Genomic DNA, 24396 nt, shown 5'->3' on the forward strand with positions numbered 1-24396 from the left:
ACGAAAACTAGTGAAAGTAGCCGATCTACAAGTTCACAAAACGTTGCTATCTGAAAAGTTGTGAGGTTGTAGATCGGCTATTTTCAAAATGAAGTATATCATACATTAAAAGAGAGACAAAACTATAAGTAATATGCACAATAAGCCATAGAAGACTGAGCTTAAGGTTATGTTTTTTGCAATGCCACCTCTCACCGAGAGAGAGAGAGAGAGAGAGAGAGAGAGAGAGAGAGAGAGAGAGGGGGGGAATAGATTGAAGAGAGATGGAAGCAGATTGGATTGATTGGACATCTCAACACATTGCCATTAACAGGAATCGAACCCTCAACCTTCGGATTGACAGGCTGCAACACTACCTATAGTGCTATAGCTTTGTCCAGGCTGAGGTTGTCTGTTGAAGATAAAAGTGAACCAGTGAAAGCAGCCGATCTACAAGCTCAGAAACACGTTGCTATCTGAAAAGTTTTGAGATTGTAGATCGGCTATTTTCAGAATGAAGTATGTCATACATTGCAAAAACATACCCTCTCAAATAAGCATTTCATGTTATCTTTATCAATTGCACATGTGTTCATTGATACAGTCTTGTTGTTTGCAATGCACTTTAAATGAAGTCTGCACCAAGTGAGGCTTGAACCGGCTACTTTGATGTTGTGAGACATTCACTTAAGCGGGAAGCCATTGGACCAACAGACCTGATCTAGTGAAAACGGAGGTCAGACAGATGATACAATTTCACGCAAATAGCTGAAAATCCTGGGTTTAAGTGTTTTTCAAACTGCTCAAAATTGCGGACAATCTAAGGGCGGAGCTTACTGGTAAAAGTGATACATGTGTTCCTCATGAGTCAAGGCACATGTGTAAGCAGGTTTAATGGCTGTCGGCCAAACGAGGCATGACTTTTGCCTGTTTAAAGTTTGCATTTTCAAAAAATTGCTATAGCGCCCCCCTTTGACCAATTGGAGTAAGATTGGTTTCAGTGATATTTGGAATGACCCTGTACATTACTGCAAATTTTCAAAGAAATGAGAGTCTGCATGTATGTGGTAGGGGCAGATGAATAATTGTCATAAAACTGCAAGATTCATTGGCTCATTAAAGCTTCATTTTTTCACTTAGAAAAAATCCGCTTGCACCGTTTGGTCGGCATAGGTCCAAAGTTCATGTGTAAAACGTTTCGTGCAGATTGCTCGAAAAACCCCGGAGGAGATAGATTTTAACAGCTTTTCATGTAATTCAAAATGGTGGGAGATCTAAAGGTCAGAGGTCAAAAGTCAGAGTGTGAAAGTTGTTCATCATGAGGAGATGCATGTGTGTATTGAAGTTTTATGGCTGTAGGTCAAACAGGGCATGAGTTGTACCTGTTCAAAGTTGGCATTTTCAACTGAGTGCTATAGCGCCACCTTTTGACGAAAGATTGTGAGATTTATTTCTTGATAGTTTTTCATGACCATCTATCATATGGCCGAGTTTCATAAAAAGCGTATGCACGGTTCAGCCAGAACTGGCAAAAACGGCATAAGAAGAAGAAGAAATGGAATAATGCCAATAACAAAACGGGTCCATGCTGGAAGCCTGGCCCCGTAAAGATCATTGGTTCAAAGTGTGGGTTGATCCCTAGTTATCCTTGTCCTGTAATTATAACCTCCAGTGGTATCGTCAGTACACACACTGTACAAAAACCTACATACATACTTTCTAGCTGACATACCTGTGCGCTGCTGGAAGACTTTTCCTAAAATCACCACTCAGTGGCTGCTGTTACATGGACAGTTTCATTCGGAATGAATACACTTCTATTCGGAATGAATGCATGGATGAATTCATTCAGAATAGAAATGCTCATGTAAACACGTCAATTGGAATAGAATATTCCATTCCAGTCTGACCCGAATGAATTTTCATTCGGGTTTGGACGGGTGGTATAGACCGTTTGAATCGGGATATACCAATCGGAATTGACCATATAAACACTTTATTCCGAATGCTTCTCTCTGTTTGGAATACATGCATTCCTTTGCGCATGTTTGAATTGTCCAAAAATGACCTATCAAATCTCTAATTCGGCCACGGTTGGTGCTGAGAAGCGCTCGTTCCTGCGGGATAAAATGAATGATTCTATTCTATAGCGTCATTTAATAAGCCTTTTTCTAAACGGGTATTTTAGTCCTCAGTTTTTAAAAAGAATCCCTGGCCACATGACAAAGATTTTTTTTTTAAATCCCTGTCCACACGTAAACGCAGAAACGCATTGATCAGCTGCAAGTTTCAATTTTAAATCAGATTTTATTTTATTATTTGTATTTATTTTATATATGAGGGGCCAAATACATATACATTTTAATCACGTGTTAAGGCCCAATACTGCAATAGCTGCATTATTTTAATAGCATACGTGAACAAAAATGAATGAAAACAACATTATTAGGGCGCAGCTGCAGCGAAAACAGATGAGTTTTACTTCATCAATTCATTACATGGGAAGCCGGAACGGTCGTCCCAAAACACCCCGCACCACGCACCTTTTGAGCGGGCCATCCACGGCTGCTCCATGGTCGCTGGATTTTGACCCGGGGCGATTGTGTTTTAGGGCGACAGACCCCGCATTCAACCCGTGTGTGCTCCGCACGCTACTCGGCGCAGGAAGAGGAATCACAGTGAATGAGTTACAGCATGTTTCAAAACTTTTTCATAATAATTCACGACAATCGGACACTGCATTCATGATTTGAGGCATTTTGTTAAAAACATTTGTTTTGCTAAATTAGACCTGCTGGTGGCGCTATAACAGGCCAATGTTAAAAGGGTGACATTTGTGCCTCAACATAGTGTGAATGTGCGTGCAAAGTTTGACCGCAATCGGACATGATTTGCGAAATTTTATTCAAAACAAGCCAATAATGCAAATTTAGATGTCAATCTTAGCCAATCAGGATGGAATATGAAAAATGAAACACATACGTCTTGATCACATGACTATAGAGATCATGTGTACCGATTTGCGTGAAATTTGGATAAAATTGGAAGTTGTAGTATAAAATAATGTGTTTTACATAAGTCGGCCTCCTGGTGGCGCTATAAAAGGCAGATGTGAAAAATGCAGGGCAAAGGTTTTTCCTTGACCTCTAGGGAGTGTGCATACAAAGTTTTACACAGATCGGTGCAGTTATAGGTAAAAACACGAATCGGCCTGTTATAGCGCCAATATGAGGCTGATTTGAAAAATGTCAAATGGTATTTCTTCCTCAGCCTAATGGGAATTTGCGCGCAAAACTTGACGGAAATTGCATGCTATGTTCATGATTTGAGGCATTTTGTTCAAAATGGAGCACTCCTGCAAGGAGTGCTCCATGCTGCGCGCCCCAAGGTTGGTGCCCTGTGCTTCAGCACCTCAAGCCCGTTGGATAAGCCACCACTGTCGATGGCTGCTCGTCTGCCACCGGGCCCACCCCGCGATCGACTTAGAAGGCTTTGATGATCTACCAGTAGATCGTAATCGACTGGTTTGTTATCCCTGTCTTAAAGAATTGATGAAATATGATTAAGAAGCTCCAATTCAATTCAACAGGCTTTATTGGCATGAGTGTTTCCAAAGCACAATTACAATTATGACATAAACAACAAACAAAGTAACAACATAAAATCAATGAAATTACATAAATAAAGGAGATTGTGCGGTAAGTAAAACATGGTACATATCTTTCCCCAGGTGCTTCCCAATTTCACAGCCAGGTGTAAATGATGGATGTTTACTAGATTTACAGTCACATGACAACACAGTTTCCTAGTTTTCTAGATAAAGAGGGTGGTTCAATTTACCCATTGGCTCATCTTACCCTGTTCTCTCCTACAAGTATTTTCAGCAGTGGGATTATAATTTTTTTGCTAGATGGTAGACGATGTTGAGCTGGTTAGTTTATTTTAATGCATTCTTAATAATCATATGGCAGGAGAGAACAGGGTAAGCCAATTCTGCACACATGCGCACACACGCACACACACACTTGACGTCCGTATGAGCACGGCGTATGAGCACGGCATTTAAACAGCTATAACTCCAGTTCGCAGCATGCTACGGAGTACAAATTTTGTACATGGACTAAAACCACCAATAGGGACGAACTGAAATTAATTAAGCCCCGCCCCCTCTGTCTTCCTATTGGCTGGGCTTTAAACAGCCGTAAGTCCAGTTTGCAGCATGCCACCAAGTCCAAATTTGGTATGTGGACTAAGACCACCAATAGGGACGAACTGAAATTAGTTAAGCCCCGCCCCAAAGGCACCGCTTCCTTCACACAGGGTGTGATTTTACATTTTGAATGACTATGTCCAGAATGTTTTAAATTCTATAATATAATAAAGTGTTAATTTATCTGGTCTATTATTTGCTATATCCTTATAAAAATATGGCAGCATGGATGTCAGGCTTTATAGTGACATTGATTAACAACAGTGAAGACAGTACAGGGAAATAACATTTTCTATTAATATTTATGATACGAATATTTATCAGGGTATTCTATGTTGATGAGAAAGTCTAAGATTTCCCATTCCATGGGATGAGAACATAGGTATTGGGTGACCTGATACAGTGTTTAGGCTCTGTTACATTCCTCATTGCTATGAGCACTACACAGGTGTGCTTTCGATCAGCCTGTTTACTGTCTCTGCTACAACACCCATTCATATTCATAACAATGTGAGATTATAATGAACCAACTCTATACAGTCATGAGAATGAAGCTGAAAGTAAATGACAGACAATCATAGAATTTATTGCTGCCACAGTCTTGGTCTTCAGTGGATACGTCCCTGGCAGTACTTGAAACGGAAGCGACGATCCCTGCCAATAGAAAACACAGCATAGTAAATTCAATGACTCTTCTAAAGACATTTAGCTCATGTGAATCCGTATGAAAGGTGAATAGTGTGATGATCACACTTAAACTTAACTACAATGTTTATGTATGCGTAACATCAGGGAAGAGTGACAGTCCACTATCTTGCTCTTGTAATTGTTCAGCCCAGTCCACAACAATGATTCGTATCAAGTTGCAAGTTATTGTCGTAGAAGCAGAGTTTGGATATCTTTGCTTACTTTGCAGATGGTTGGGGTCGATGTAACATGATTTATCAGTTGGGTTTTATTTTATTTAATCTAATTTAACGTTCACAAAACACATGTAGATCTGTGCGTGTGCGTTTGCGTGTGCGTACGTGCGTGCCTGCGTGCGTGTGTGTCACAAACTAGACCTCATCTATAATGAAAGGTGACCTTAAATGACTTATGCTGTGATTTGGTGCTATATAAAATAAGAGCAATATAATGGTAGGGGAAACTACATAATAGAATATGTATAATGTAATAATAAATAATAAAGAATAACATTAAAGTTACAGAGACAAAGAGAAAAACAACGTGGCTGTGACTGTACTTACTCTTTTCCATTACTGTGGTGGCTTCTCATGCCTGTCATGTAGTTTCCTCCAGGAACAGTCCAGTAGAAGTACTGGTCCCAGTCGTTCACATAGTAGGTTTCTTGGCACCCATGTGTTTCCAGTCGAGGGGACGTACAGCACTTTAACTTCCATCTGAAATTATATATTAATGTTTTATGTATGTATGTATGTATGTATGCATGCATTTTATTTATTTATTTATTCATTTATTCATTCATTCATTCATTCATTCATTCATTCATTCATTCATTCATTCATTCATTCATTCATTTATTCGAGGTGACTTAGATAGATAGATAGATAGATACTTTATTTGTCCTTGCGGAAATTCATTTTGTGCCAAGGAGCCATCAGGATACAAAAAATCACAAACACATAACATAATTACAAAATACATACAAACTAGGCAAGGCCACCAGTCATGGTTCAAGAGGCATCACATTACATTTTACGCACAGAACTGAGATGGGGCCTGTTTGTTCAGGGGTCCTATACTTGTAGGGACAAATGATCTTGAAGCCCTAGCCTGCAACATTGGCACTGTGTGACTTTGGGGGGTTGTCCTTCCATGCCATTCTTTACTTTTTTGTAGGCTATTTGGAGGTACCCCTTTTTTCTCTAGTAATTATGCCAATGATCCCTCCCCACACATTTCTGCACCTACTCATCCCTACCCCCCCCCCCCCCCCCCCCCCCCCCCCCCACACACACACACACACACACACACACACACACACACACACACACACACACACACACACACACCTAATGCTAATGCTTTATATTTCATGATTTCAAGTCACCTTTTCATGACAATAGGTTTGCATTGTTCTTACCGTCTGTCTTCGTGCCCATTGTGGTGATAACTGTACATCCCAGTGATGACAAAGTTGTCGTGACATTTGAAGTTCATGGGACGATCAAAATTGTTGACGAAGCCTGACCAGTAACACTGTGTGAAGATCACAGCTGCCCTGCATTTGACAGTCCAGCGTCGATCTTCATGACCGTTGTGGTGTTGACTTGGAAACAAATGAAAGTGATGCAATGATTGATATTATTAACAATGACATGATGATTCAAATGTGTGTGTGTGTGTGTGTGTGTGTGTGTGTGTGTGTGTGTGTGTGTGTGTGTGTGTGTGTGTGCGTGTGTCCTCATTTATTTATTTATTTCTGTACCTTGAGACGTAGGAAACAGCTTGGCCCATTGGACATTCACGATTCAAACGTTGGTCCCATTCGTTGTCCCATGCTGTCACTCTTTCTCCAACTGTAAACAACAAGGAGAAATGTTTCAGAGACGATTGATTAAAAGTCTGTCTCATTAAAGTATGTTTTAAGAAGACAGTTTTCCAGTGTGACATTCTCAAAGTCACGAGAGTGTGACGAATAAAATAAAAATGTGGCTAATCAAACTATTATCCTGATATGTCTCATTCATACACGTTTACTTACGGTGAAAAATCTACCTTGTTTTGCTAAATAATTAAGTGGCTTTATCACCACATAATATTCACATTGGTTTTTAAGTCTCAGTGTCCTCACATACAGTCCACCTTACACTTTAAACGTTTAAAATGTTGTAAAAGTGTTTTAACAGAGCCCAAAATCTGTTACAAATTCAAGAGCCCAATTTTTTATGAAAACATCCAAAAATGTGTGTTGTGCAATATATATATTGTTTTTTATTTGATACGATACCGATGCCAATTTTCTCAAAACTGATACCGATACCGATATTGCTAACCATTACTTGGTATGTGTGAAAATAAATCATTACAGTTGAAGAGACATCACAATCACAAGACACATACCGGCAATTAACACATTTATAAAAGCAAAGCAAAGCAAAACAAAACAAAACAAGTTTGTTTAAAATGCTATTAAATAATAAAATGTGAAAACTAAAAACGAATTCATTAACATAATAAATAACATAATATATAATAAAAAAACAATTCGAATTCCAAAATAAAACATTTGCACATTTGCACTTTCTTAAAGATAAAGATCCTAATTTGGTCACTAATTTTCTTTTTCTACGGTCATTTTTTTTGCTAGTCATCAACAATCATCTTCTTCTGTCTCACTGTAATATATCTGGTTCTTTGGGAATAATCTGAAATGATTAAGGATTCACCATTATAAAAGGGAAGCTGAATTCTAATTCTAATAACAGAATAAGACTGAATTGTTCTTACCTGTCAGAAGGATGAGATATAGAGGCAGAGACAGCATCTTGTTGTCATCAACTCTTCAGGGAGAATGTCACCACAGCGGGCAAACATGACAATATATACATTTATGAACCAGGAAATAATGTGTTTGATGGATTAGATAATGTGGGTGTGTAATAATGTAATTGAGAGGTCTTTGAATTATTCTTTTGAAATTACACGTACGTGGGAAATTAGACTGAGGGTGCCAGGCCCCCTCCTGCACCCAACCCTGTGGGGCCGGGCCTGAATGTGGGGTGTGTTTGAGTTGTTGTTTTGGACGTTTTTTGTTTCCTCATTCGGTATGAGGAAGGTAACATGGCACTGGTCCGACGAGGAAATCAAAAAACTTCCAAAGAAACATAATACACAACATTTTAATTCAGGTGAAACTGTTTGCCAAGTACATGATAAGGCATAGCTACACATTCTCAACTTCAAATGTATTGTCACACCACAGGTTTACACGTCTAAAAAAGCGAAACAAAGAAAGTGGACGCTTGTCGCAAAGTTGTTTTGTATCTGGCATTTACGTTATTATCATCAGTTCAATATCTCATTTTACTGTACAAGCTCACGACAACCCAGGAGATGCTGTTTGTCATCTTTCTTGCCAATGTATTATCATAGACATACAATGGATGAAGGGCTGAATAGGAAAGTGATGATATAACATGGTACAGTACATACAACCAACAGGATGTAGGAGACACACAATAAATGCACTTATTGTACTCATATAAAGAAAGTCTTGCACACGCACACATCCAGATATAAGGTTGCAAGTTCATCTCACCTCAGTAATTTTCCTAAACACCTAATCCCATTGGATTCAAGTGTAGATCAGTAAAGGGACCTTCATTTACTTTATGACTAATAACTATTACTATTCATTACTATTACTTTGACTTTTAATGATGTAACTTTGTAGATGGTTGAGGTGTCAGTCGATTGTGAAATGGTATGTCTCTCCCCCCTAAATTTGCATGGGCCACCTTTCAAATACCTGAGATGGTGAGTGTATCAGTCAGGAGGAGAATGATCATACTGGAAATAAATATTCTGTGACTAGTTGAAAAGTTAAGAACCCACACCCATGTCCATATATAGTCATCACACACACCCCCATGTCCAATAGTCATCACACACCCCCATGTCCATATATAATCATCTAATCATATAATAATCTAATCATATAATAAGAAACCTCTTTCTCCATACTCTAATTGGTTGGTTTTTTTTGTAAATGAATGCCCTACTTGATGATAGGTACAGCGTCAGCGTCACACAAAAAGTCATCACTTCAATAGCAGATGTACAAGCTCGATTCGCCCCGCGTTTTGAGCTTGTAGATCTGCTACTTTTGCTATTTTTTAATTAGTGATGAAAAGATCCCGACACACAACTTGAGTCTTTGGTTTCGGTTTGGTCTGCATTAGTGGAGAAAAGTTGAGTCACACATGTGAGTCACGTGCCTGTATGGAGATCTAACAGTAATGAGTCTTTTCTAAGCCGCTTTCTGTCTGTGTTCTTTCTACAGTACATGAGGACTGTATGATCAGATACAAGCTGCTATAGCTGAACTGGTGCTGAGGAGAAAACAAGCCAAGAGCTGACTTCACCTTCATATAAACAACACAGGAACCTTCATATTGAAAGAAAACACAGGAGCCTTCATATGGAAAACTAGAAAAAGTGCTCCTCGGAGCACAGGTCTCCTAGCCCGTGAATCGCTAGCCACGCACATTAAAAAAATATGTTCAGGCGATTCTGGTCTGGTGACGCTCTCATAGGAGGTCTCAGCCTCGGTTGAAAATCTGTTCGACGAATCGGGATCGGGATAATCCAGTATGAACCAATCGCCAAAGAGTATTTGAAAAAAAAAAAACTTTGGCCACGCCCCCATCTCAGCAATCGGCTGCATTGAGAGGGCTTTCAGACTGAATAATGGAGTGAAACGAAATGAAAATTCAGGCTGAGTGTCAGGCTACAGGTCTCCACCAGGTCAGGTAGGTTATTGTGGCCTCCTGGTGGCACTATAATAGGCCAATGTGAAAAGGGTGCCATTTCTTCATAGGCCTTGCACGGCAATCGGACATTGCATTCATGATTTGAGGCATTTTGTTAAAAATAATTGTTAATTGTTTTGCTAAATAAGACCTGCTGGTGGCGCTATAACAGGCCAATGTTAAAAGGGTAGCATTTGTTCCTCAACAGTGTGAATGTGTGTGCAAAGTTTGACCGCAATCGGACATTGTGTTCATGATTTGCAGCATTTTGTTCAAAACAAGCCACTACTGCAAACTTTAGATGTGAATCTTAGCCAATCAGGATGGAATATGAAAAATGAAACAGATCTGTTTTGATCTCATGACTATAGAGATCATGTGTACTGATTCGCGTGAAATTTGGATAAAATCGGAAGGAGTAATATAAAGAAATATGTTTTACTTCAGTCGGCCTCTTGGTGGCGCTATAAAAGGCAGATGTGAAAAATGCAGGGCAAAGGTTTTTTACTTGACCTCTAGGGAGTGCATATACTGTCCAGTTTTACACAGATCGGTGCAGTTATAAGTAAAAACACGAATCGGCCTGTTATAGCGCCACCATGAGGCTGATTAGAACATTTTCAAGTGGCATTTCTTCCTCGGCCTAGTGGGAATGTGCGCGCAAAGTTTCACGGAAATTTCATGCTGTGTGCATAATTTGAGGCATTTTGTTCAATACGGAGCAGTCCTGCAAACTTTGGAAGCCATTTTTAGCCAATCAGGATGGAATATGAAAAATCTGAATGACCAGTTTAGTTTAATGACTATAGAGATACTGTATACCGATTTGCGTGATGTTTGGACAAAATCTGTAGGAGTACTGTGAAAAAATGTGTTTTGCAAAAAGCGGCCTCCTGGTGGCGCTATAACAGGCCCATGTGAAAAAATTGGGGCAGAGGTTCTGAATTGGTATCCAGGGAGTGTGTGTGCACAGTTTCACTGCGATCAAGCCAACGGTGCGGGAAATTAGCTGTTCACAGACGGACGGACGGACACACGGACACACACGGACGGACACACACGGACGGACGGACAGACAGGGGGTAAAACATACTCTCTCGCCATGCCTTTCGGCCTGGCGGAGACAAAAAATCACACCCAGTGTGAAGAGAGTGGTGCCTTTCATGAGTTCATTTCATTAGTTACTTTTTACAGACTTTGATGACTTCAAAGTATTTTTACTCAATTTAAGTACTTTAAAATGTTTTTACAGATTTTTACGTGTTTTTACTAATTTTAACATCTTTTAAGTATTTTTTACTCATTTTAAGTATTTTTTACTCATTTTAAGTATTTTTACTCATTTTAAGTATTTTTACTCAAAAGTGTGCGTGTGTGTGTGTGTGTGTGTGTGTGTGTGTGTGTGTGTGTGTGTGTGTGTGTGTGTGTGTGTGTGTATAATTAGTGTAACTGGTTGCATCTTTGTGTTGCAATCAGCCGCAGCTGTTGAGGCTGTGCTCAAACATACAGAGAGGCCGTGCTCATACGGACGGACGGATGGACGGATATAACATACGGACAGACACACGGACAAAGTCAGTCCTTGGAGTGGCTAGCACCACTCAAAAACAGGATCCTTATGTAAGCCAGAAGCTCCTGTAAACCTCCATATCGTTGCTGTCGGGCAGAAACCTCTTATGTCCATATTCTAATTTGTGTTTTTTCGTAAATGAATGCCCTGCCTACTTGATCATCCTACAGTGTCACACAAAAGCATCAAAAGTAGCAGATCTACAAGCTCGAAGCGCGTCGCTTCGCGTCACGTTTTGAGCTTGTAGATCTGCTACTCTTAAATATTTTTTTTATTTGAATCCTGAACAGTAACAGTTTTTGACGTATGAGGTTTTCACCCGACAGAGACGGTAATAGTACACGTCCTGTGAACATTCATATCGTCACTTTTGGGCGGAAAACTTTGTATGTCCAGAATCCTGTGTTCCAATGGATCCAATGTAGTTATCATTTAATCACAAACTCTTAATAATTAACATTATATTACAAAAAAACATAAATATTCATGAAACACCCCCACACACACACTTGACATCTTTCACAAAATGTATCACAAAACAAACGGTAATAGCTAATCTATATGATCATGAGATCATGAGCTTGTAGATTTGCTATTTTCACTACTTTTGTTCAACACTCTCCGTAGGGCATTAATTTACGGGAATAACGTCAAAAGATGAAATATGGATGGAGATACAAGGTTTCTGGCCCCGACGAGCGACGACAACGGAAGCCAGAAGGTTTTCTGAACCTCCCCAAGATGTTTGAGGGGACAGAGAGTCCCATGGTGTCGTGAGGAATCGTAAAGGGTCCCCCCCCCCCCACACACAGCATGCAGTGCCGTCCTTCACGTTTCTCGCCAGACGGACGGACGGACGGACGGACGGATGGACGGACGGACGGATGGACGGCGCTCCGCTCAAATTAGTCTGATGAAGTTGAAATCAATTTGGACGTTTAATCCATTAAGGCCGGGAACGCATCTGTCATTTTTAGATTTCTTTAGCTATTCAAAAATAGCGGATGTACAAGCTCATAGCATAGCATGGCACAGAGTGCTGCGCTATGAGCTTGTAGATCTGCTATATTTTTTTTCCATTTACAAATGTTTGCTTTAAAAAATACATAGATTTGCACATTCTCACGATTTTTCAAAAATAGCACTCGGTGCCGCACTATGAGCTTGTATATCTGCTATTTTTGAATAGCCAGAGACATCTGAAAATGACAGATGCGTTCCTGGTCTTAATGGGTTAAACGAGATTGTCTCCTTTCAGTTTTATCACATTTTTTTATACAACAAATGTTTGCTTCTTATTTTGTAAATACTGTCTGTTACCCAATCTGGACGTGAATTATTGTGTCTTTTCAGCTAATATTAAACGTAGAGCAGCGGTTACCAACCTTTACTGGATCAGGGCCCACTTAAAAATCTCGGCCCACCTATCTGACCACTTAACACGGCAGATGGATGGGTTATATCATCAATACGATCTTTGTGTTTGGCCAATTATTTTGGGAATTCATTATTTCTCTGAGATATAGATCCGCCACCTAGCCGCACCCACACGGACACAACTTATTAATAAAGACAAAATTGAATCCAAACATCAGTTTTTTGGCAGTAGGATGTGTGTTCAAAATAAATGGAACCAAATGGACCCGGGGAATCTCTCCTCCCCACTCTCCATTTGCAAACGCAACGGACACACCTGGTAAACATAGCCTAGTCAAATCTCATGGGAACAAATGGCATTGAACCTGTATGTTTAACAGCTGAACACAACAACAGTAATAATTACAGAGCTGCCAACTCTCACCCTTTGAGAGTGAGAGTCACGCAATTTAACCTGTTCTCACGCCTCACGCCACATTTGCCATTTCTCACGCTTTTTTCCCCCTCTCAGAGCAAAAAAAAAAAAAACGGCAACCAGGTGGAAAACGGAACGCTCGTCCTTGCTGGAAGCCTGGCCCCGTAATAATACATGGAGAAAGGAGAGAGGTGCTTTGAAATAGCACCCCTTCAGCCTTTCGGAGCACACAGTCAAGCCTTTGTCATGAACTCACTGGAAGATGTGGTTGGGTCTGGTGTCGATGGCCTTCCACACATCGTAGTCGGCCGAGAAGGAGAGGATCCTGGACCCGCAGCCCGCCCACACCGTGCTCCTGTCCAGTGAGTGTCCAGACTGACCCAGGCACATCACAGGCGTGTGGGCGTTCCCAACGGAGAGCGTTTTGACTGGCTGGCCGTTCTCCTCCTGCAAAATAATAAAAAAAAAATGAATAAAAGACATTTGGATGCGTCTGAATTCATCTTACTATGGTTGAGTTCAAACATTAGTCATGTACTCTTGTACTAAGTCTAATATTCATAATGTTTGTTTCAGAACCCCGGATAGAATAGCTGTTAACTATATTTTAACAGCTATTTGTTATATTTTAGATATATGGATAAACAACAAATAACATGCCAAGCCAGCATAGTGCAGATACCAACGGTTTTAGGTGTTATATTTACAGTAACAATTGATGTTACAGTAACAGCAGATGTTATTTAAACTCAAGTACCTTTAGAACAATGTCCTCATAAACAGTAAGAACTCCATCTGCACTTCCAACTAGCAGGTAGCTCCTTCTTTGGCTGAAATTAAAGGAAAGAGATCCAGGTGAAAGATTTGAATACATTGTCAAATTGTCGATGCATTATAATAATGTAGTCATTGTAGTGTATCAGCAGCTTTAAATACAGTACAGATACAGTATACTTGTATACATCAACAACTATGAAAAAACTCAATATAATCATGCATGGGCATCTCTCCTGTCTTTTAGGATTGTAGTTACAGGAATAGAAAGGTTACACACATGGCCCACACTGACAAGGTAGCTGTCCAGTACAACAGCAATCTTTGGTTAGTAGCTCCACTAGAGTATTGAGGGATGAAAAGGCATTTACACGTAGCTGTTGAAGGAGGGTATTATTCATGTTCAGTTGGGATTAGCGTCCTACCTGCGACGAGGGTACGTGTGAAAGAACAGGGATGTGACAGCATCTGAGACACTCTGCAGCTGGTGCCATGACGACAGGTCCTGACTGTTGATGACCACTAAGGAGCCGGACTGAGTGCCCGCCACCAGCCAGACACAGGCCTCGTCTTGGACCTGGGCAGTCACCAGGCATAGGACAGGACTGGTGTCAATCTCCTGTTGGTGGGAGGGAACGGACATGAATAACCACGGGATAGGTTTTGATGTCAAACCCCTGGACATTCTGAGGATCTACAATATAGAAAACTAGGGAACCAGCATACTGTCAAAAAATAAGGACTGGAGATTTACTAGGAAGATGTTTGTTCATTGTTTTCTCAAGGATAAAATGTAAAGTGTACCGTCTTCAGTGCATCTCCCTGGACAAGGGGCAAGAAACAATACCTCGAAGGTATTGCTACAAAGCAAATAAAACAAACTTGCGGAACTGAAATGTACAAATCTGAGTTTCACTCTGTACTATTTTCCTCAATAGGTTCCCAGAGACGTATAGTAATAAGAAAATTGCAGGTCTGCTACAACAAGGTAAAAACGTTTGTTTACCGCAGCCTTTTAATGAGATTTCTTTCCTTATTCTTCTGCACTGTAATTTTACTCTCTCATTTTTCTATTTCGTTTTTACTTCTTTCATTTTTATCATATCCAAATGTTATTTTATATTGTGTTTTTTTGCTCTGTGTCCAGAATAGGTGTTTCCTATTAACACATTGACTGCCTGAATTATTTTCACTGCCTATTGTTATTCATGCCAGAGATTTTTCTCCTTGGTCTTTTGGGTCAAAAAATGTGTTTGTTCATTGTTTTCTCAAGGATAAAATGTAAAGTGTACCGTCTTCAGTGCATCTCCCTGGACAAGGGGCAAGAAACAATACCTCGAAGGTATTGCTACAAAGCAAATAAAACAAACTTGCGGAACTGAAATGTACAAATCTGAGTTTCACTCTGTACTATTTTCCTCAATAGGTTCCCAGAGACGTATAGTAATAAGAAAATTGCAGGTCTGCTACAACAAGGTAAAAACGTTTGTTTACCGCAGCCTTTTAATGAGATTTCTTTCCTTATTCTTCTGCACTGTAATTTTACTCTCTCATTTTTCTATTTCGTTTTTACTTCTTTCATTTTTATCATATCCAAATGTTATTTTATATTGTGTTTTTTTGCTCTGTGTCCAGAATAGGTGTTTCCTATTAACACATTGACTGCCTGAATTATTTTCACTGCCTATTGTTATTCATGCCAGAGATTTTTCTCCTTGGTCTTTTGGGTCAAAAAAAAAAAAAAATTGAATTTTTTTTGAAAAAATATTTTTTTGCTAAAATCGAATTCATTCGATCTTGGCAGGCAAGTGATGATAAGCTAATATCGAATTAATTCGATCTAGGCAGTCAATGTGTTAAGGAGATACGTGTTCAACTTTTTAAATTAAAATGTCCTGTTATAATGTCTTTCATTTGCTTAATGTTTTAAGTAAAGCCCATTGAATTGCCTTGCTGTTGAAATGGGGTATACAAATACTCTTGCCTTGCCTAATCCATAGTGAGCTTTGTCGGTTCTTACACCTCTATTTACTGACAACCAACTCTCCAACCGTTCTGTGACTGGCCTTTGTGGGAGAGACTACACATTGACCTTACGGGTCAAATTGGTTCCATTTGTACACTCTTCTGAGTTAAATGAGCACCGGGATTTGACTGTGTACCTGTGTGGTGACAGTCTCAGTGTCCAGGTCCACGGCAGTGACAGAGCCCAGTTTCTGAGTGGTGCTGCCTCCTCCCAGCCACACCCTGGGACAGGGACTGGGACCGTCACTGCTGCTGCTACCCAGTGTGAAACACTCAGCACCGGGAGCCCTGGGAAACACCAGCTCCCTCATAAGACACAGCATCGGCCCCGAGTTCAGCCTGTCAAACACCTAAACGTATAAAAGAGCATCACATGACATGATGAAACATACGCTGTATGTATCGTTGCTGTCGGAAACCTGTTTTTTTTCTAGTTTTTTTTACAAATCAACCGTAATTCGTCATACTACAGTCACACAAAAGTAGCAAAAATAGCTCACAATGTAGTAACATGATATCGTTGCTGTCCGGCAGAAACCAGCTAACTCCATTAGTCATTTTTTCCCCATAAATCAGTGCTGTTGAACACCCTTTACATCTGTGTGTTGATTAAAAAAATATTGAACCAGTGAAAAGTATTAAAAAGCGCTTCTGACAAAACCAGCTAACTCCATTGGATCCTCAAACTTTCAGCTAAACCAGCTAACTCCACCAAAGGGGGGTGGAGTTAGCTGGTTTTGATGACTCCAGGCTCCACCCCCTTTTGACCTCCAACCTCATTGTGAGCTTTGAGGTCCATTCAGCTGTTCTTATCAATGATGAACAAAAACTCCTAACTCCACTTTTTGTTTTGTTTTTGTCATTTCCTGGAAAATGAACATTTTGGAGTTAGCTGGTTTCTGCCGGACAGCAGAGATATAGAGAATCAGCCTTTTAACATGGGGTTTGCTTATTTTGAGTCGGCATAAGCACAGTTGATCTGTTAACTAACAGACCAGCTTGTTACCTGAGCAGAAGTTGGCCGATCCTGAGGGCTCTCCCGCATGCATTCCTTCATCAGGGCTTGGAAGCCAGGCCATGGAGCACAACCATAATGCTTGACTGGGTCTGTGTGGATGAGACGCATCATAGAAATGGATAACATTTTATTCTGTTAAAACGCCAGGAGACAAAGTTTGTCTAGGAGGGCATGTGGTAAGTTCTAATTTCTGCGTGGTGCTTTTATGTAAAGATAAGCTTAAAGTGCTTAGGTGAATATTCAACACATCAAATGTAATGTAAAGTATATTTCCCAAGTATAAGTACCTTACCCACACAGCCGATCTGAGCAAGACGGGAAGAGACAGGAACAAACATTACCTGGCAGTTTCCCCCGGACAGCGATCTCGTCAAACTCGCTGGGGAACTTCATGCCATCTGAGATGCGCTCTCCACAGGTCAGAAGGTCGTACAGCAGCAGGCCGAAGGAGAAGATATCGGCCTGCTGGTTGTAGATCACATTACCACGGGCTACCTCTGGTGCACGAAAACCTGACAAATACACAGATCACAGGCATACACAATGGAATATGTCGTAGCTGAAGTGATACAGTAAGCCACATTTGCGAAGATAAGATGATAATTATAAAACCTGTCCAATATACAAACATACTGTACTTGCAAACATCTTACTTAATCAGATTTGGGATTATGAACTGACCAATAGGTTACCCCTCTGTACAATGTGTCTTAAATGTGAAGGGTTGTATGCTACAGGATATGAATGCCTTAGAGTAATAGAGTCTCTAATAGAGCCTTAGAGTAAGCAACCCTAATTTGATCAGACGATCAAAATCTTAACTACTGCACATTTGCACTACAAATCATGAATCTTGGTACAGTAGCTCCACATAAGAGGATCAGCTAAATGTTGGTACAGTAGGTCCACATATGAATATCAGCTAAATGTTAAAATTATAGCTTGTATTTGCTGATGTGTGGGCCTGAACAGATCAATATTGATTTGAGGCATTTTGGATTATGCAAGTAGAGAAATGGCAAATAGAGACATGGCAAGTAGAGACATGGCAAAGTCATTACATGTTTTAACAACCATTGTTTGCAACCTGGAGGTTCTCCAGGATCTGGATAGGGCTGTCACGATTACAAATTTAAGTTGACGATTAAGTGTCACTCAAATAATTGCGATTAACGATTTCATTGTGTGTTTGGTATTGAACAATGAAACATTATGAAGCCTTTTAGACTTCGTAATCAGAGATTGCACAGGGCAGATATGACAAATAACTGAAATATGAAAATAAATTATTGGCATTTTTAATAATTGTATGCATGTAAAAATAGCAGCAATAGCTGATCTACAATTTTACTATTTGAAAATGTGTGACAAAATTTCAACATGGAAACGATTATGACGATTATGCAAATATAATTGCGATTATCTCAAATAATTGACGATTATGTAATAATTGTGACAGGCCTAGATCTGGACCGAGAAGTGAGCAGGAAAGATTATGTCTAGGATTGAGACATGTCTGATTTATACTCAGTTGCGCGGTGGTGCGCAACACCCGTGCGCAACCAAGTACAACTCAGGCTTTAGGCTTCTCTTACCAGGTGTGCCCTCAGAGCTCCTGACTCCCATGCTACAGCAGTACTGGGCTATTCCATAGTCAGACATCTTGGCGATGATCTCAGAGTTGGTTTTCAGGTTGAACAGCAGTATGTTGTGGGGCTTCAGGTCCCGGTAGATGATCATGGATGAGTGCAAGTACCTGTTTGTGAAAATGGGACACAATCACTGGGCCAAGTGGTTGAAGAGTAATGATCATGTAATTATGAGCTTTTTTCAAGTCCCTTTGTATAGGGAGAGTTACACTAGGAAGACACAGTTGGGAATTTATCCCATACCAGCTAAAGGCTGAGGCTCCCGAGGTGGAGGTCTTAATCACTTGAACAGCAACATTCAAACTGTTTTAAACATAAATACACGTCATCACATCAGGCATAAATAAATGTCCTAGTTTATTCACAACTTCAGCCTAACATACACATAGCCCATCTTCCTGTTGATTACTTTATTTTGACCCCCCCTTCCCACCCCTGAGAAATTGTCAAATGTGATTGTACCTGAGTCCGTCAGCAACTTGCAGGGCTATCCTGTGCTGGAGCTTGGGGTTGAGGCTGCCATTCTCGTGCTCAAACAGAGAGTCCAGTGACCCCCGAGGAGCCAGCTCCATTACCAGGACCTGGTAAACAGGACCTGAGCCTGCTGCCAATAGGCCCACCAGACTAGGGTGGTGGAGGCGACCCAACACTGCCAACTCCTGGAGACGAAAGCCAGAGGAGAGGGGAGGCCATTAAATGAGTTTAGGTGCCTTTGAGTATGACACTAAATCTCTATGAGCTCAAGTGGAACTTTCTTCATCTGAGACTTATACTTTCAGTTCAGAATGAAAAGTGAAAAAACTATTTCAATCTTAGTGGCTACATACTATTATATACAAATAGAACGGCAGGAAGTACAATTACCTGTCGAAGGAGCCTGTGGATGTAAAGCTCAGATGCATGCTTGTTGAATATCTTCACAGCGACCTCTTCATCTTTGTACACTCCTCGATAGACAGTCCCAAAACCGCCATCCCCTGTGAACACACTCACACTGGTTTACTGCTTTCTTTTATAAATATAATATAATATATCTCTGCTGTCCAGCGCGAAACTGCTAACTCCAAAACGCTCATTGTTCAGGAAACGAAAAAACAAAATATACGTTTTTCAGGAAATGAAGAAAACCTTATATTTTTAAAACAAAGCAATACTGCCTAGTGCCTCATCAAAGTTGGTATAGTGACTTTATATATTGTCAGATACTTGTATGTGTCATTATATTATCAACACTGTACCCAAATCGCGGGTAAATCAACACTTTACCGAGCGCAAGTGGAGTTAGTAGTTTCAGACGAGCAGAAATCAAGCTGAAGTGGAGTTAGGTGTCCAAACAACAATAGCTCCACTCGCTGCTGAGGGAGGTTTCAAAAGGGTACAAATTCTCAAAAGCTAACAATGGATCTCCAAGCTCACAATGCATCACAACAACGTGTGAATTAATGCCCTGATGCTTCATGACACTTATTATTTAGGCCTACAATAATAAACAGGACTTTAAATATTACAATAACTTCTGCAATGAGGTAGTAGAACTAGCCGACAGAAATGCTATGAACGCCTTTCTTCTTGTCACATTGCTCTCCTCATTAAACACTTCATAGATTTTAGAAATATAATTACTTGTTTTCATAACATTAGCGTCAGTGCTAAGTTTGATAAACAGGTACACTGCATAGTTTTAACAGACTGCGGGGAGTTTGTTTACGTGGTCCTCCTCCTCGTTCACTGCGCAGTGCGCACTACTCATGCTGTTATAAGGCAGCGCTGTAGAGGAGAGGGGGGGGTTGTTTGTTTTTGACGGACAGTTTGAGGATCCAATGGAGTTGGGAGTTTTCGTCAGAGGCGCTTTTTAATACTTTTCATTGGTTCAAATGTTTTGATTTTTTACACAGACCTAAAGGGTGTTCAATAGCGTTGATTTATGAAAAAAAAAAAAAAAGATGAAAAGGGAGTTAGCTGGTTCGTCCTGGACACCGACGATATAATATACATTCTTGACGAAAATATTGATGAGCAGCCCAAGCAAGGAGACAGATGAGATAGATGAACCTACTAAGCTTGCTTGGTTTCGTGAAATCAGGACAGGGGAAATGTAACGTACTTGTTAGGTGCCTTGAATGATAAATACCCAAGGAAAAAGTATTCACAAAACCTTACATACCCAATAGGTTCTCCTTGGAGAGGTCCATGTGCAGCTCCTCACTGTCCAGTATGATCCCAGCAGGTTGGTCACTTAGGATCAGGTCAGGCGCGATCTGAGAGATGGGTAGTGTACAGCGGGCATCTTCTGGGTTCACCAGCAGGCAATCTGAAGTAGATAAAGCAATTAAGGAAACAACCGTGAATATAAGGAGACATTTTACAACTTTTACCTGTTTCGGAAACTTTTTTCCCTATACACTTTGTCACCCGATCTACACGCTTACAACACGTTGTATCGTGATGCGTTGTGAGCTTGTAAATCTGCTATTTTTGACAAGTTTGGATTTTTTTTTTTAGATGTTACGCCTATAATGACATGACCAAAATAGGGATGCCAAGTTGAAAGTGGTTAATACAATGTAATAATAGCTTATCAGGTGTAATATGATAATGCCATATAAAAAAATGCACAATGGAGACATATATCCTTGATCCTGACAGTGTTAGCGTCATTCTAATGAAGGCCACCACAGTACAGACCTTGATCAATATGCTTAAAGAGGTCCTCCAACAGAATCTTGCTCCAGTCCTGGCCGTCCTCGAAGCTGTAGAGAGCCCATTTCTTGAGCAGTGCCTCCCCGGTGCCGTGCATGTCTGTGTTGAGGAGGCCTGGAAACCACTCCTCCAGCAGGGAGTCGATGTGGTCCACCACTTGACCCAGCAACATCCGACCTGGGGGAAAGGAGAGCATTCATCAGCATCAACACGACATGTCATAATTATTACCACCAATCATCAGGACTATACTTAGCCTAGAGTTAGTGCTAAAACGTAAAAATGTTTACAGACCAAACATCCATATTCCATGTTCTCGCTTCCTTAATGACAGAATTGAACATGCCTCTATGTTTCTTTACAAGCTCATAACGTGTTGGGAACTTGTGGATTGGCTATTGTTGCTATTCAAGCAACACACACACACAGAGAGAGAGAGAGAGAGAGAGAGAGAGAGAGAGAGAGAGAGAGAGAGAGAGAGAGAGAGAGAGAGAGAGAGAGAGAGAGAGAGAGAGAGAGAGAGAGAGAGAGAGAGAGAGAGAGAGAGAGAGAGAGAGAGAGAGAGAGAGAGAGAGAGAGAGAGAGAGAGAGACTCTATTTTTAATTATGTCCTCAACTACAAGGGGAAATAACCTGCATCCAGGTGTATATATATATCCATATTTTTATATATTTATATATAGCTCCATCTATTATCTTTCTTTCACCAAAGCACACCTACCATGGTCATCATGGTAATGAATGGCCATAAGCTTATCATTATCACCATCACAACCATCTGAATCTGAAACACTACATTTATTCAACTCTGTGTTTGTGTGTGAATGATATCAAGATTATTATTTCTATACACAGCAATCCTATTCTAAATACTTACAGTATATTCAAAGCACAATTTCCTAGGGGCTATGGTTTACTTACATGTAGCTAGTACTACAATTTACAGTTAATACCCTGTTATCTGACTGTAATGTACTGTAAACTGCTGAAGAAGATGGATATGAGGCAGCGCTCTGCTCCTACTCAAATGATTGTCAGTTTCTCCTCTTTCAACATGACTGTGATCATATCATTTTCTAAGTATAAGTACATAAACAAACTCCACCAATCTCCCTACCGACCCCAACACTCACAAGCACTAGTCTCCACACATAACTACAGTAATGGTTCGTAGGGGTCCATTTGGTTACATTTATTTTGTACAGTCTCAGAGCTACACATGGATAAATTAACACAGTGTACACTGTGAGGATTTTACTGTGTACACACACCCTTTTCCCCTTATCCTAACCAGTGTTCATAGCCATCCCTTATGCTCTCGTGCACAGTCTCTCAATGACGTGCTTATTAGCATGTGAGCTGTGTTGATTTCGTCGACTAAAACTATGACAAAAAGTGTTCGTCGACTACCATTTTTCACTGACGAAAACTAAATAAAAACTAAGGTATAATGACTAAAACTAAGACTAAATATATTGACAATTTCGTCAACAAATAAAAACTAGACTAAAATATTAGGGAGGGACCATTAGAGAAGAGATCCAGTAGAACTAAAAGACATTTTATGTTTGGTTGTGCTCGGGTGTGAAAATAGCAGATCTACAAGCTCAGAACGCGTCGCAGCGCGGCGCATTGTGAGCTTGTAGATCGGCTATTTTCAGCCAGTAAAATCAGGCATTACGACGCCATCAAGGCACCGCAAAAATACATTTTAGTCACCTAAATCAACTGTAGATTTAGACGACTATAATCTTATGATATTTAGTCGACTAAAACTAGACAAAAATATTTCAGGTGACTAAAATATGACTAAAACTATATGGAATTTTATTCAAAAGACTATGACTAAAACTAAATCAAAATTTGCTGTCAAAATCAACACTGCGTGAGCAGCTGTTCTCACTGTACTTCTGTCAACCTTTGGCACATTTCTTTATATCGCTTCGTATTGCATTTCTCTGTACTGTGAAGCACCTCTGGCTAAATTCTACGTCTATGAGAGAGGTTAAAACAAATATAGTTTAGCAGTAGTCTTACCTTTACGTGAGCACGGCACAGTGATCTTCACAAAGCTAGCAGGGTTGTCCTCTACGGAGGCAGCCTCCACCAGGCAGTAGGCCTCTGGAGACCAGCTCAGGTACACACCCCTCCTCCAGTACTTACGGATGGGACGCAGCACTTTCTCTGGGTAACAGAACAGCACAAACACATCTATAATAATACTAACCACATGAACCCTAGCATCCCTGTTCTGTTTTTTTCTGCAAATACTTGCCTATTTTTACCAAATGTTTGCCTATTTTGATATGACCAGATCGGGCTATTTTCAGCAACTAGAGGTTCTGCCCAAAAATCTAGAGTTCAGGCCTCTATGCGGCCCTCACACCTATACGTCGCACTGCCGATCCGACCAATTATGTCTGAGTCATAGTGTTGGGGGCTTTTTCAGAGTACCCATTGTACCTGTCTGTGTACAACGGTCACAGGTTAACAAGGGGAGTCAGAGTGACGTCAGAGGTCCGCCCTCCCATTAGCAATGCATCTTATTCTTTTCAATGCTAACTGTCTCTTATCATGCAGCTTTACTGCTGACAGTGCATGGGTTAGTGGCTATGTCACCTCTTCCACAGAGCAAGTAGGGGGACACCTCCAGGAGACGGTTGATCTGTCGGGACCAGTAGCCCATGGGGAAATAGGGCATCTCGTAGAGACGCACTATGACCTCGGAGTTCTCACAGTGGGGCAGCTCTATCCCCGGCCTGTGCTTGGACAGACTGTGGAAGGAGAAGTGAGCATTGTAAAATCCTGAATGTTAATTCAACTCTTGAGAGTGTACAAATGGAACCAAATGGACCCGTAAGGGTCATACTGATAAATATAAGCCAATACAAAAGTCACATGTGTAAGGCACCTGCTAGGTACAAGCAGCTGGTCCTCCCCAATCGGCAATGCCACCTGGAACTTCTCCAGCAGTTTGAAGAACTGGGTCAGGCGGCTCTTGGGGAAACACTTGCTCTCAAACAGGAAGCGTTCCAGTGCCGAGCGCTGCACCACTCCTTTAGGGTGCTCCCATGAACCACAGCTCGTCAACACCAGTTTCTATATACAAAAGAACACAGTACATAACTCAGTATAATTGATCTAATTGTGAGTGTACAAAATGTAAGATTACATTTGAATT

General features: G+C 40.5%; 2 protein-coding genes across 7 annotated transcripts in view; both read right to left on the reverse strand.

Annotated features, from left to right (window-relative positions):
• The window catches only part of lrrk2 (leucine-rich repeat kinase 2), a 64497-nt gene that overhangs the window by 4490 nt on the left and 35611 nt on the right, over positions 1–24396 (reverse strand). For all 6 annotated transcript variants that reach the window (XM_084059202.1, XM_084059205.1, XM_084059204.1 and 3 more), the window contains exons 34-47: positions 24127–24314; positions 23835–23989; positions 23253–23399; positions 21201–21392; positions 20680–20826; positions 19380–19492; positions 18978–19174; positions 18462–18622; positions 17208–17378; positions 16855–16955; positions 15986–16198; positions 14249–14442; positions 13807–13879; positions 13306–13496 (exon numbers count right to left, since the gene is read on the reverse strand). In XM_084059202.1, coding sequence (XP_083915328.1) covers positions 13306–13496; positions 13807–13879; positions 14249–14442; positions 15986–16198; positions 16855–16955; positions 17208–17378; positions 18462–18622; positions 18978–19174; positions 19380–19492; positions 20680–20826; positions 21201–21392; positions 23253–23399; positions 23835–23989; positions 24127–24314 — 2243 coding nt within the window. The remainder of the gene's footprint in view (positions 1–13305; positions 13497–13806; positions 13880–14248; positions 14443–15985; positions 16199–16854; positions 16956–17207; positions 17379–18461; positions 18623–18977; positions 19175–19379; positions 19493–20679; positions 20827–21200; positions 21393–23252; positions 23400–23834; positions 23990–24126; positions 24315–24396) is intronic.
• On the reverse strand, positions 4742–7704 carry LOC311046705 (hemagglutinin/amebocyte aggregation factor-like). Its single transcript, XM_084059209.1, has 5 exons — positions 7664–7704; positions 6642–6732; positions 6297–6482; positions 5440–5592; positions 4742–4843 (listed from the first exon to the last, which is right to left on the reverse strand). Exons 1-5 carry the CDS (start codon positions 7698–7700, stop codon positions 4798–4800), a joined length of 513 nt encoding a protein of 170 aa, XP_083915335.1. The 5' UTR covers positions 7701–7704; the 3' UTR covers positions 4742–4797.

The sequence above is a fragment of the Gymnoscopelus microlampas genome (assembly GCF_963454915.1).
Source record: "Gymnoscopelus microlampas genome assembly, chromosome: 6".
NCBI classification, from domain to species: Eukaryota; Metazoa; Chordata; class Actinopteri; order Myctophiformes; family Myctophidae; genus Gymnoscopelus; species Gymnoscopelus microlampas.